General features: G+C 39.1%; 1 protein-coding gene across 26 annotated transcripts in view; it reads right to left on the minus strand.

The window, feature by feature from the left end:
- The window catches only part of CAST (calpastatin), an 800,936-nt gene that overhangs the window by 41,180 nt on the left and 745,656 nt on the right, over positions 1-14,100 (minus strand). For 12 of the 26 annotated variants that reach the window (XM_058440706.1, XM_058440705.1, XM_032156783.2 and 9 more), the window contains 6 exons: positions 11,689-11,754; positions 11,034-11,075; positions 9,310-9,366; positions 8,791-8,904; positions 7,659-7,739; positions 3,682-3,750 (listed from right to left, as the gene is read on the minus strand). In XM_058440706.1, coding sequence (XP_058296689.1) covers positions 3,682-3,750; positions 7,659-7,739; positions 8,791-8,904; positions 9,310-9,366; positions 11,034-11,075; positions 11,689-11,754 — 429 coding nt within the window. The remainder of the gene's footprint in view (positions 1-3,681; positions 3,751-7,658; positions 7,740-8,790; positions 8,905-9,309; positions 9,367-11,033; positions 11,076-11,688; positions 11,755-14,100) is intronic. The other 14 variants (XM_058440702.1, XM_058440700.1, XM_032156781.2 and 11 more) reach the window with 4 other exon arrangements.

The following is a 14,100-nucleotide window of genomic DNA, read 5'->3' on the forward strand; positions in this document are numbered from 1 at the left end:
TCCCATTCACAATTGCTTCAAAGAGAATAAAATACCTGGGAATCCAACTTACAAGGGATGTGAAGGACCTCTTCAAGGAGAACTACAAACCACTGCTCAATGAAACAAAAGAGGATACAAACAAATGGAAGAACATTCCATGCTCATGGGTAGGAGGAATCAATATCATGAAAATGGCCAAACTGCCCAAGATAATTTATAGATTCAATGCCATCCCCATCAAGCTACCAATGACTTTCTTCACAGAATTGGAAAAAACTACTTTAAAGTTCATATGGAACCAAAAAAGAGCCCGCATCGCCAAGTCAATCCTAAGCCAAAAGAACAAAGCTGGAGGCATCATGCTACCTGACTTCAAACTATACTACAAGGCTACAGTAACCAAAACAGCATGGTACTGGTACCACAACAGAGACATAGATCAATGGAACAGAACAGAGCCCTCAGAAATAATGCCACATATCTACGACTATCTGATCTTTGACAAACCTGACAAAAACAAGCAATGGGGAAAGGATTCCCTATTTATTAAATGGTGCTGGGAAAACTGACTAGCCATATGTAGAAAGCTGCAACTGGATACCTCCCTTACAGCTTATACAAAAATTAATTCAAGATGGATTAAAGACTTACATGTTAGACCTAAAACCATAAAAACCCTAGAAGAAAACCTAGGCAATACCATTCAGGACATAGGTGTGGGCAAGGACTTCATGTCTAAAACACCAAAAGCAATGGCAACAAAAGCCAGAATTGACAAATGGGATCTAATTAAACTAAAGAGCTTCTTCACAGCAAAAGAAACTACCATCAGAGTGAACAGGTAACCTACAGAATGGGAGAAAATTTTTGCAACCTACTCATCTGACAAAGGGCTAATATCCAGAATCTACAATGAACTCAAACAAATTTACAAGAAAAAAAACAAACAACCCCGTCAAAAAGTGGTCGAAGGATATGAACAGACACTTCTCAAAAGAAGACATTTATGCAGCCAAAAGACACATGAAAAAATGCTCATCATCACTGGCCATCAGAGAAATGCAAATCAAAACCACAATGAGATACCATCTCACACCAGTTAGAATGGCCATCATTCAAAAGTCAGGAAACAACAGGTGCTGGAGAGGATGTGGAGAAATAGGAACACTTTTACACTGTTGGTGGGACTGTAAACTAGTTCAACCATTGTGGAAGTCAATGTGGTGATTCCTCAGGGATCTAGAACTAGAAATACCATTTGACCCAGCCATCCCATTACTGGGTATATACCCAAAGGATTATAAATCATGCTGCTATAAAGACACATGCACACATATGTTTACAGCAGCACTATTCACAATAGCAAAGACTTGGAACCAACCTAAATGTCCAACAAGGACAGACTGGATTAAGAAAATGTGGCATATAGCCACCATGGAATACTATGCAGCCATAAAAAATGATGAGTCCATGTCCTTTGTAGGGGCATGGATGAAACTGGAAACCATCATTCTCAGCAAACTATCATAAGGACAAAAAACCAAACGCCACATGTTCTCACTCACAGGTGGGAATTGAACAATGAGAACACATGGACACAGGAAGGGGAACATCACACACCGGGGACTGTTGTGGGGTAGGTGGGAGGGGGAGGGATAGCATTAGGAGATATACCTAATGCTGAATGACGAGTTAATGGGTGCAGCACACCAACATGGCACATGTATACATATGTAACAAACCTGCACGTTTTACACATGTACCCTAAAACTTGAAGTATAATAATAAAATTTAAAAAAAAGTTATTTGTTATACAAATTTCACTTTTAGTTTAACTACAAAAAAAGCCATTCTGTGTGGAAAAACCACCAAACACCAAAAGTTTTTCAAATAGTTCCCCAAAATAGTTAAAATCTGGTCTCTAACAGACTTTACTATTTAAGTCTCAATGTACAAATTCTAGGTTGGAAAGATAAAAAGCCACACTCAGGCAAGAAGCACAGTTTCAACAAGTCTACAGGCATTACATACATGAACAAATGTACAAGTTCATTAGAGCTGCCGGTCCAATGCACTGACAGTTAAAAAAGGAAAAACAAAACAAAACAAAACAAAACAAAATACAGGGAATTGTAACCATCTTGCTCTAAGCGATAAGGGAAATGCTCGGTATTTATTGCTTATCAATACTTTTCCAGAGTTTCAAACAAAGAACCCCTAAAAATCTCTATATGGTACCTCTTCCAAATAGAATCTATTTCATGAGGGAAATCACTCTGTATTATTTCATTCATGTTTTTTGTTGTTGTTGTTCCCTTGCTTGCCTGAAGAGGTTTACAAAACAGAAATTACCTGAGACATTAAACTTAAATGAACTCGCAAGTTTACTCCATCAATATGGGCTTAAATCAGTATAATTGATATGGTTTGGCTTGTGTCTCCACCCAAGTCTCATCTCCAATTGTAATCCCCATGTGTTGAGGGAGGGACCTATAATCCCCACGTGTCGAGGAAGGGAGGTGACTGGATCATGGGGGTGATTTTCATGCTGTTCTCATGACAGTGAGTGAGTTCTCATGAGATCTGATGGTTTTATAAGTGTTTGACTGTTCCTCCTTCACACGCTCTCTCTCCTGCTGCCTTGTGAAGGTGCCTGCTTCCCCTTCCAGCATGATTGTAAGTTTCCTGAGGCCTCCCCAGCCACACAGAACTATGACTCAATTAAACCTCTTTTCTTTATAAATTACCCAGTCTCAGGGAAGTTCTTTATAACAGTGTAAACACGGACTAATATAATAATAAATAAGAGCGCTTCTATCTATTTTTTATGTTAAGGATGACTCGTTATGAACAATAACCTACACTGAAAGGAGAAAATAACAATCTAGGAAAGGACTTTGTATTATTTGATTTAAATGAAAAATAATTATTTAAATTATCTTTTTTTTTTTTTTTTGCAACTACCATATTCCCATGACAATTTTAGGACTCTACTGATCATGGATATGTGAAATACAATTTGAAGGCTGTTAGGCTTACACTGATTCTTTTAGGAATTTCAGAAAAAAGAAGTACCTGACTTCTTTAGTAATACCTCTGGTTAAATAAAGTGTATTTGCAGGAGAGAAACTGGAATGTAAACTCCATGGGATGAAACCAGAGTTGCTTTTTTTTTTTTAAAAAAAAGGGGGGGGTTGGCCGGGCGCGGTGGCTCACGCTTGTAATCCCAGCACTTTGGGGGGCCGAGGCGGGCGGATCACGAGGTCAGGAGATCGAGACCACGGTGAAACCCCGTCTCTACTAAAAATACAAAAAATTAGCCGGGCGTGGTGGCGGGCGCCTGTAGTCCCAGCTACTCGGAGAGGCTGAGGCAGGAGAATGGCGTGAACCTGGGAGGCGGAGCTTGCAGTGAGCCGAGATTGCGCCACTGCACTCCAGCCTGGGTGACAGAGCGAGACTCCGTCTCAAAAAAAAAAAAAAAAAAGGGGGGGGGGGGGTCATAATAGCAAGTATTACAAACATGAGTATGAAAACCGTACTTCCAACCCACACTTTCAATATTAGCTTGAAACAATAATTCATTAAAATGGCCCTTTAAATTACCTCCCTCATATTATTTGCCCACAAGAAATCAGATTATGATAAATATAGAGTATATGAGTAACTGTCTCATGTAGAAGGACATTGCTGTCTTCGTACCTTTCCCGATGGTTTATCCGGTTTAGATTCAACTGGCACAGCTGGGGTTAACGATTTCTTTTCTTTTTTCTGGTGAGAATTGAGAAATTAAAAACTCTTTCTCACATACCTTAATAAAACTCAGTATTATTACAAATTTTAAAATAAATTCACCATATTAACAAGCATTGATCATATACTGAACATGTGCTCTACAGCAGACAGTGTGCTGTATGTTTTATATCCTTTTTCAGAAGGGCTTCAATTATATTAGTCTCATTTAGTGATGGGCAAAGCAAGGCTCAAATTAGGCCACTTTCCTCAGGTTACACAGTAAGGGACAGAATGAAGATTTGAATCCAAGACTGTTTCTTTCTTCGCTGTTCTTCTCCAGGGCCCACCAGCCAGTCTTTGTAACATCCCCGAATTCCTTCTGTAGGCTGCCACTTCTGGCTTTGCTCTCTGGGTCTTTGCCCCCACACATCAAGACCTCCATATCCCTCACTTCGGCATCTCATCACCTCCTCTTTCCTTAAAATGAGTTTATCGCTCATCATTGCTTCCACTGCTCTATCAAAGATTGCAAACAACTTTTCAATCTGCAATTTCCATGCTTTTATCCAGATATAATCTCTGAAATTTGACCCTTGGAGCATCTCTCCCTCCCAGCTGCCACCTTTCAGCACCATTCTGATCCTATCGTGGCATCTATGCCCTTTGTTCTCCATTACCTGTGGCACCTCTTCTACTTTGATCCCCACTGTATACACTCTGCACATTTCTGCCCTGGGCTGGTGGTCTTATCCAAAATCATTCTCTACGGCCAGGGGCAAATGCTTTCAGAGACTGGCAGAAACTAAATGGGTGAAGTTGTTGGGTTTAAGATAAAAGGAGACCATGTCCCATTTGAAGGTATCCAAACTCAGGCCAACAAAGCACAGGAAGAGCACAGGCTCTGACTGCCAAGGTTTGCATGACAGTTGAGACACACATGGCTGCTTGAGGCTTTAGCAAGTCACTTCTCCTTGGAGATATTAGATAAGTGAATCTATGCGAAGTATGAAAACCATTGTTTGGCACATGCTCAGCACTATGTAAGTACTTGCTACGTAATTGTAAGCGCTAAATAAGTGACTATTATGATTGAAATGCTAGAAACACTGTGGGGGCCACTAGGGTGTGAGCCTGAGTCTGGATAATTGAAACCACTTCCATGATTCAGCCACTACCTCACGCAGATATTCACTCATGTTCTCTCCCCCACCTTCCTCTTCCTTCTCAATGTCTCTCCCCCTCCGTCTCTCCCCACTATCTTTCTATTCCATCCACTCTTTCTCTTCCTCTCCCTTTCCTCCTACTTCATTCTTTTCTATTAGAAAACAGTATTTTAATTGTCTTGCTACACATATTTCTTTGGACACTTCAAACACTTAAATTCAGCTTGTGCAAAATTAGACACATCTCTTTCCTCCTCAATTCCTCTGACATCTGTACTCCTGCCAATGGTACCCAGGGAACTTAGGGACTGGACTGCAAGGTGCCCAGCTCACAATTTAAAAAGGCACTCATTCTCAGGTGTCAATTCTGCACTTGCACCTTAGGGGGCCTCCTTTCCCTTACCGTGTGGCTACCAACCTCATGCAATCAGACTCTGAAGCACCAGGTTATCTTAGATTTTACTTTGTCTTTGCCCACTTCAGTCAATCATTTCCTAAAACCTGAAGATTTTTGCTCTGCAATTCGTCTTGGATAACTCCCCACTTTCTTATTCTATCACAGCTGTAATTTAGGCCAAAATATGACTCATCAGGACTCCTGAAACAGTCCCTGACCAACCTTCCACCTTCCTATCTCTATCCCATCCACCTACTGCAGTCCCTTAATCCTTCTGCAGCTCAGATTCAACTGCATCACCCATCTGTTCTCTCAGGTTCTCAAAGGCTACCCGCTGTCAGCTGAATCACTACATGTACAAATTCACCTTAGCATTCTCCACAGCAGTGCTCAACCTGTCTTTCTGGTCTTACAGCCCCACCACTCACTTCCTCTGTGCTTCACCTACATTGGAATGTACTTTGTGCCCAGAACACATCTTACACTTTTCAACACCTTGATGCGTTTGCAAGCCTGCAATCCCAGCTATCCTTCCATGCCTAACTGAACTTGGATCTACTCTCTCAAAGCTCTTGTGGATTCCCTGAATTAGATAGAATCCCTTCATTACTCACCAAATAACACCTTGTGGGGGCCTTTCTTAATCTGACTGAAATACAGCCCCAGGTATATTGTCTTTTCCCCACCCCCTAGATAGGCCAGCCTACAGCTAGTGCATCCTGCAGAATCAACCATGGTATTTTATTTAGTTTTTTATGTTTTTGAGACAGTGTTTCACTCCTGTTGCCCAGGCTGGAGTGCAACGGTGCGATCTTGGCTCACCGCAACCTCTGCCTCCCGGGTTCAAGCAATTCTCCTGCCTCAGCCTCTTGAGTAGCTGGGATTACGGGCCTGTGCCACCAAGCCCAGCTAATTTTGTATTTTTAGTAGAGGCGGGATTTCTCCATGTTGGTCAGGCTGGTCTCGAGCTCCCGACCTCAGGTGATCCACCCGCCTTATGGTACTTTAAACATGGTATGTACTAAAATAAGAAGGCAAGTCATTAAATCCTATTTAATGGGAGAGGAATCAGAGGCAACGTAAAGTGAAATGACTTGCTGCAAGTTCCAGCACAAGGCAATGCACAGCAGAATTCCACATAAGCCTCTCCTAATTTTATTGTTTAGTTTTCACTTATAACACTGGTTAATTTACATCTAGCTCAAAACTGAAAATTTTGATTACATTTAAAAATCTATTTTAGCGGGCCTAATCCTCTGCCTTAAATCTATCCATTTTCAAACTGAAAACATTGATTCCATTTAAAAATCTATTTTAACGTATCTAATCTTCTGCCTTAAATGTATCCATTTTCAAACCATTTCATGTAAGCATTCCTCATTGGCGCGAGAGAGTGCTGTGTCTTCCTGGGGTGAGGCTATGAGTCTCAAGGTAGTATACAAGTGATCTATTGCAAGGAAAAACAATTTTAAGTTTGATATTTTCATTTAAAAGTTTTTGTAAATGTTGCCTTTGCTCCATAGGAGACCTGTATTAATTTGGATAAAATAATGTGCCTTTTCTCCCAAAATCCCAGAGGGAAAAAATGATGTTTCAGGGAGATGTGCCATATTTTTACCCTAAACATCATTTACCCTATGACCTTCTTTACCATTTAGCCTGTAGCAGGATATCTGTCCCATTTACAGAAGCAAAAGTATAGATAAATCTATATTACTTTTACATTTTTCATTCCCATCTTCTCATTGTTCCCTCACTTGCTTACTTGTGGCTTCAAATGGATTACATGCTCTTCAAACTGATTACTAATTCTATATTGCTATGGGTAGAAAAGCTAGATAACTCCTCATCTTATACTCCTGGGCAAGTATTGGAAGCAGCTCTTCAAAAAATCGAAGGAAGCTATGCCCACAATCACCCAGCTCAACACATCTCCTTCATCCTGAGAGGACTCGAAACATTTCCTTTGAAAACGTCTCATATCCACTCATGTTGATGTCATGGTTGTGATACACCAGTATCAAGACAGCTGGCATCAACACTGAAAGCTGAAAAAGCCTATTCAAATGCTCATGGAAATTGTATTTGCTTTATTTCATACCTATAAATTTGGAAGGCAGAGTCTGAGTCAACTCACATTTTAATGTCCTTGGTATTGATATCAACACCTTATATATGGCATGCAATTACTGAATATATAAATTTACAAATTACTTTTGGAATCTTGTTCACTCTCTATCCCTTAAATGCATGCTCTTCACAAAATTTTACATATAAGCAGTGTTCAGTTTTGCCAAATGATAGGTTATTTGAGCATACGTTTCTCATAAAAGAAACTTGAGAAGCACAGAGGCCCACGTTTCCATCTGCTTGTGTGTGCTCACCTTGTCACCCGGCTTGTCAGATATTGCAGTGACACCAGCAACACTCTCTCCACCAGCAGAAATCGTGTCTTGTGGTTTAGTCTAAGACAGTGAGGATAAAAGGTTGACAGAGCTAAGTATCTCTGCATGGCTATTATCAAGATCATGAGTTTTAAATGTCACTAACATCTGCCAGTTCACCCTCATGGACACCATAAGGGAACGCTTGCTCGCTTCTATTGTACATGGTGCAGTGCTAAGCACCACATAAAGCTGGACTCAAGAGCCTAAAACGTTCATGCAGGTAACATGAATAGGTCAATCAGGCTAGGTAAGGACTGTGGTAAACTGGAGCACATATACCAAGTGTAATGGCTCTAGTCAATTGTTGCCACATGAGCTCACTGTTACTAGATAGTCTAATTTTTCAAGAGGAGTTACAATTTGGGATGTTATGTGAAATTCCCTGACTTTGATTGCTGGCAATTAATTAAAAATAAATTTTTAACAACATTGTAAGCCAAACAAAATATACATGTGGCATTTAAGTGGTAGATCACAAATCTGTGATCTCTGATATAAAATATATTGTGAAGCAGGCCTCGTTATTATCTTCCAAGTGCTCTCAGTGAAAAAGTATTTCTTGTAGATGTTAATTCTTCTAAAAGGTGGCTGCTATTAACTACATAAGTATGGAAGCAATTTCTAATTTTTGGCTCTGTAAGTTCAGCTCTTCTACAACACGACCCTAAAAATGCTTTAGGATTTCCGTTTAAAGAACTAGATAATTCAGGGCACATATGTTCCCCAGCCCAGGTGTTGGGGGGTCCAGGAGGAAGCCTCAATCCAAAGCTGCCTGTCTGGGAGACAGCAGAGCCTGCTGCCCTGCAGTCACAGCTGGTTATTGCTGGGCAGTGGGAGAAGGATGGACAGTGCATCCCCTAGACCAATCTGATGCCCTTCTCAAGCCATCCATACATCCAAGTTTCTACAAGTCTATTTGAAAAACCAACAAAATAATAATACCAAATCACTATAATACAAAATATATTCAGCACAGCCCCACAGATTGTACTACACACCTCAGTGTGAACAGGGGAACCGTATCTTATTACCCAGTTGATGTTAAGGTTTTCCTATCTGCTTCATTTACCTTTGGTTCTGTTGATTTCTCTGATGGCTGCTGTTCAGCTGATCTGGAAACTGCTTTTTTATTGTGAGCATCCTTACTTCCTGTATCTGTTGCCTGCTTGGGTAGGCTTTTTGGCTGAAAGTATACACACAGGTGCCCACACACATATAAAGACATCATTAACAAAATGGTAGTCTTAAACATAATACTGATACTTTTCTCTATAGAATAAAAATTGTTCATAACAGTTGTGCTGTCTGTGGTTCTAAATTATGTAAATTTGAATTAGTGTGATGTACATGTGACAATTTCACTTTAGGTACAAAATTTGAAATAGTGCAACTCCTTCCCCCAAAATTCAGCAAGAATCACATAAATTGTAAACATTGCTATTGCCACATGATGGCACCATTTTAGCTGAAAAAACTAATATCCAACTATCCATTGCAGGAATTAGTTTTGAATTGATGAAAGATTTTTTTAATTATATCCCACCAAAAGAGGTTGCCTTATAATTAAGTCCTGATGATAATCATTTACCTCTGTGTGTTCTTTTGGCTTTCCTTCTTGGGATTTTTTCTCATGAACCACAGACAGCTGTCAATTTCAAAAGATTAAACTTGATTACACTGGAATCCAACTTGTAATACTTTCAAACAAGAACAAGAACAAAATTCCAACGAAAACATTCTGCCTTTTTCAGGAAAAGCCCACTTAGGCCCACTCTTTAGGATCACAGAAGCAGACATGTGCTATCAGGTCAATAGTAACCCTGTCAGCAGTCTCTGAGAATGGTGATTATCAGAATAATGAAAAATTTAGTATTTCATCTGAATAATATTTTCAAACACACGTATATCTCTAAATTACTGGTTGTTTTTCACAAATGTACACAGATAACACATGAGCCATGTGACTACTGAGTTTGTTGACAGCTAATCCCACTCTAGAAAATATATTTTAGGCCAGGCGCAGTGGCTCACACCTGTAATCCCAGCACTTTGGGAGGCCGAGGCGGGTGTATCACGAGGTCAGGAGATCAAGACCATCCTGGCTAACACGGTGAAACCCCGTCTCTACTAAAAATACAAAAAAATGAGCCAGGCTTGGTGGCGGGCACTTGTAGTCCCAGCTACCTGGGAGGCTGAGGCAAGAGAATGGCGTGAATCCGGGAGGCGGAGCTTGCAGTGAGCCGAGATTGCGCCACTGCACTACAGCCTGGGCAACAGAGTGAGACTCCGTCTCAAAAAAAAAAAAAAAAAAAAAAAATCTCCTTTCATAGGATTTAGAGTTTTTTTTTTCTTTGTTAGTAGAGAAGATCTTATCACCAGAAACGCAATTTTCTTGAGATTCAGTAGATAAAAGTATTTAAAGTGGAATAGAAGACAACTTCCACTTAGCTGCTGAATTCTTCACTCGGAGTACCCTATGTTCTACCAACCCCAGGGGCCACCAGGAGGCCTTCCACAAAATCAGACAAGCCTCACCTTTCACCCTCACCTGTGCTTGAAGTACCTGGGCTCAAATATCTGTGCTTTTCCACAGGAAACCTTGTGGTCTTGTCTTAGTACTTGCTTTAAGTGCTTGACAAAATAAAATGCAGCACCTTATTGAAGAGAAACATTTGTGCTGCCGTACACACCCTGGGGTTCACCTCCATGCAGAGGCAGAATGGCATTCATTCTGGACAATCATGGGTCAGGAAAGTAACAGAAGCTAGCCTCCTGTGTAACTGTTAACTAGCTCCACCAACTGAGATAAGACTGTCACGATAAACCCAGCCAGCCTCTTAGGAAAGATTATCATCCCAAAGCCATCTAGGTGCTGAGTTCAGCAGATGCCTTATTCCTGATGTCTCATTGGAATTGGAATTGGATATTCACTACTACTCTTTGCCTTTTTTCTTTTGTTCCTCTTGCTTTTTTCTTTTTTAAAACAATCACTATACATATAACAAAAAACTAGATTTGAACAAAATGCTTCTGAAATAGTTTTCATCTATAAAATATTATATATTCTTTTTAGCACTATACAGACTTAATGTTATGAATATTTTATATATTCTACATGTACACAGTCATTCAAAAAGGTCCAAAAATTAATTAAATTACTACATGTACACAGTCATTCAAAAAGGTCCAAAAATTAATTAAATTAGCCAGCAACCCCCTTTACCATTCACAGCTGTGCCAAGGTAGGCAGTTGATTATTCATTATTATTAAAAAGAATCCAAATAACTCACTAGCAGACTTAAACTGTTTACCTTGGTTGACTGTGACTTCTTCTCAGGTTCTGTTTTTACAGCCTAAATTAAAAAAGGAAGAAAGAAAAGAAAGATAGACATAGTTTACAAAGACTATCATAGATTTTCTTCAACTGAGGAAACTCAAAAGAGATTATTTTTAATGTAATTATAAACATTATCAGTTAAGTTTGTTACACTTTGCTTGAAATTGCAACTCTTTAGATAAACAATTAGGTATACTAGTTAATATTCTGCTCTTACTATTCAGGGAGCAATTTATATCTCCTTGCTAGGTATATCAAAATATGTAAAGATTTATTACTATTTACACTGTAACACATACATGTGCAACAGAAAATTAAAACCTTCATCACAAAGCCAAGGGCACTGTGTTTCCATGCCACTAACAAGGTGTTTTTATCAGTGAAATATTCATCACGGGTTTTGGCTAACAGTGTAAAACAATGGGATGGTGACAGAATTGAGGGCGCAGAAAGCAGTGAAAATTACTTTTAGTGCCAGAATGTGGCTGATGGGCAGCTAAGCCTACAGAAAGTCCATGATGGGATCTCAGTGTTAACAGAAGACTGTGAATTGCAGTTATTAGCACATGCTGAGCGGGTGATGTAACCGTTAGTAAACAGAGACGCCCTAGTACAATGAACAACATCACCTGTTTTTTGTGTTTTTTCTTGTTAGGAAGATGTGGTCCTTCCATCTGTTGGCTGACTGGAATGGCCTAATATAAGAGCACAGCCCCAGGTATAATTTTATTTTATCTGTCAGTCAAATAAGTAACATGTACAAAAAGAGTTAAAATGATTATATCAAGATTCATTCCATTCATCTATTGCATCTACTCGATGCATGTATGTATAACTCCAAGAAGCTGTAGGCACTTATGTTCTAAGGTCCTAAGAAAATATATCAGTTTGTGTTTACATTTTTTCAGTGAAGGTTTTTTTCAGTGAAGGTTTCCATTAATAAAATTAATTTCTCATTCCTTTCCTTTCCTGTGTAAAGACTAAATGAATACCATTTCTTCCTATGTATCCGATGTTTAGTTATGATCAAATAGTCACAGACGTAACTGAAAGTTTTATGAAATTCTGTCAACATAATCCCCCCAAAATTATAAATATTTAGTGCATGGATTTTCATTGGGCACATCACAGTCCTGTATGTAGAGATCTAATTTAAAGTTCTAGAAATGCTTCTAAAGAACTGGTTGTAATTTAGCATCTTTAGTATGGTATTTTACAGTTTTATCCAACTAAACATTACTTGTGTAAAAAAAAAGTAAGTACATGCATGCATTCTCAATATAGGCAAGATATAAAATCATGAATAAAGCTTGATTACACATTTCATGAACTTTTCAGTCAGAGATTACAAACTAGGGTCCAATGCTTCCTGCTGTTTCTTTCCTTTTTATCTGCTTGGTAGTATCAGCACAAACTAGTGGTTTTTATTTATTTTTTTTAATTTGAAGAGGCTAAAGTCAAATATCCTCTTAATTTATCATGTCTTCTACTTCAGTAATGAAGACACATACTTTCTTCAAATAATGGCCCCTTACTATGCTAACACACTATTTTGGGAAGGAAACAAAGCTTATGATTGAAATGTTTTTCAAGAAATTTTCAATTTTGGATCCTTTCACACTACATTCTCATTAATGAGTTTCTATTTATGGAACTATCCTTTCAGTTTATGCAAATATAATTTATTAAATGATTAACAAGGAAAATAAGCCAGCTGGTAGTATAGTGCTTTGAATCTATTAATAGCTTGCAATTTGGCAATCAAGATGTTGCATGGGAGAACTCTACACTACAATTAAGAATGTCTGCTCACAGACACAAGCAGCTTAAAATGCAATGCATATTTAAATCAGTAATTGTTGAATTTATTTTTGTAGTGATTGTGCTGAATATTATAATGATGACCATAATAACTAATGTGTATCAATCACCTCTCATGTGTCAACTCACTTTATCTTCATAATAATCCTATGAGACAAGTATTATTATACCCATTTCACAGATGAGAAGTTGAGTTTAGAGCAGTTAAATAACTCCCTAAAGACATCCATGGTGGAACTGAGGTCGTGTGTTCTAGTCATCGCACTGCACTCTCTCCCTAGTATTGGCCAACAGACAATCCCATCTGGACACTTGCTTAGGACAGGAATTGTCCAATATATATTATGTTTCCTCACACAGTCTTGTGAGGCAGGTACTATTATCACCTTCCTCCAAACTGTACAGATAAGGAAACCAAAGCAAAAAGAGACTGTCTAATATCACAGCTGATGTGGAACCAGGTTCCAGGGAGACTTGAGGCCAAAAGTGGTCCCTAGTCAGCCACTGGGGATACTTCATTACATGCATTTTATTTTTGTCTCTCCCTCTCTTATCTCTCCTACTTTCCTCCAGTTTCACAGGACTGCCAAGAATTCTCATGATTAATGCTTAGAGAAGGGTGAAGAGTTTGCTGACATTTGTTCTAGGTAACAGGCCATGCTTGAAATAAACATTGGTCCTTGAGCTGAGGCACAGGGGATTAGAATCAGGCAACAGGACGAAAAAGAACCAAAAGAATAAATCCTATTTCTGGCTCTCCTTCCTATCTCTTTTCTTTGGTTTTCATGATCTCTAAATTCAATGAGATTATTTATTTATTTATTTATTTATTTATTTAATTTATTTATTTTTGAGACAGGGTCTTGCTCTGTCACCTGGACTGGAGTGCAGTGGTGCAATCACAGCTTGCTGCAGCCTTGATCTCCTGGGCTCAAGCCATCCTCCTGCCTCAGCCTCCCTAGTAGCTGAGACTACAGGAGTAAACCACCACACCTGGCTAACTTTTTGTAGACACGGGATCTTGCTATATTGCCCAGGCTGGTCCCAAACTCCTGGGCTCAAGGGATCCTCCCACCTTGACCTCTCAAAATGCTGAGATTATAGGTGTGAGCCACTGTGCCTGGTCTTAATGAGAACTTTTATTTTGTAGATGCTTCTGGAATATTTTTTAAAATTAGGATTTTTAATTTTAGGCTGGACACAGTGGCTCACGCCTGTAA

Source organism: Hylobates moloch, unplaced genomic scaffold, assembly GCF_009828535.3.
Source record: "Hylobates moloch isolate HMO894 unplaced genomic scaffold, HMol_V3 SCAFFOLD_6, whole genome shotgun sequence".
Classification (NCBI taxonomy): domain Eukaryota; kingdom Metazoa; phylum Chordata; class Mammalia; order Primates; family Hylobatidae; genus Hylobates; species Hylobates moloch.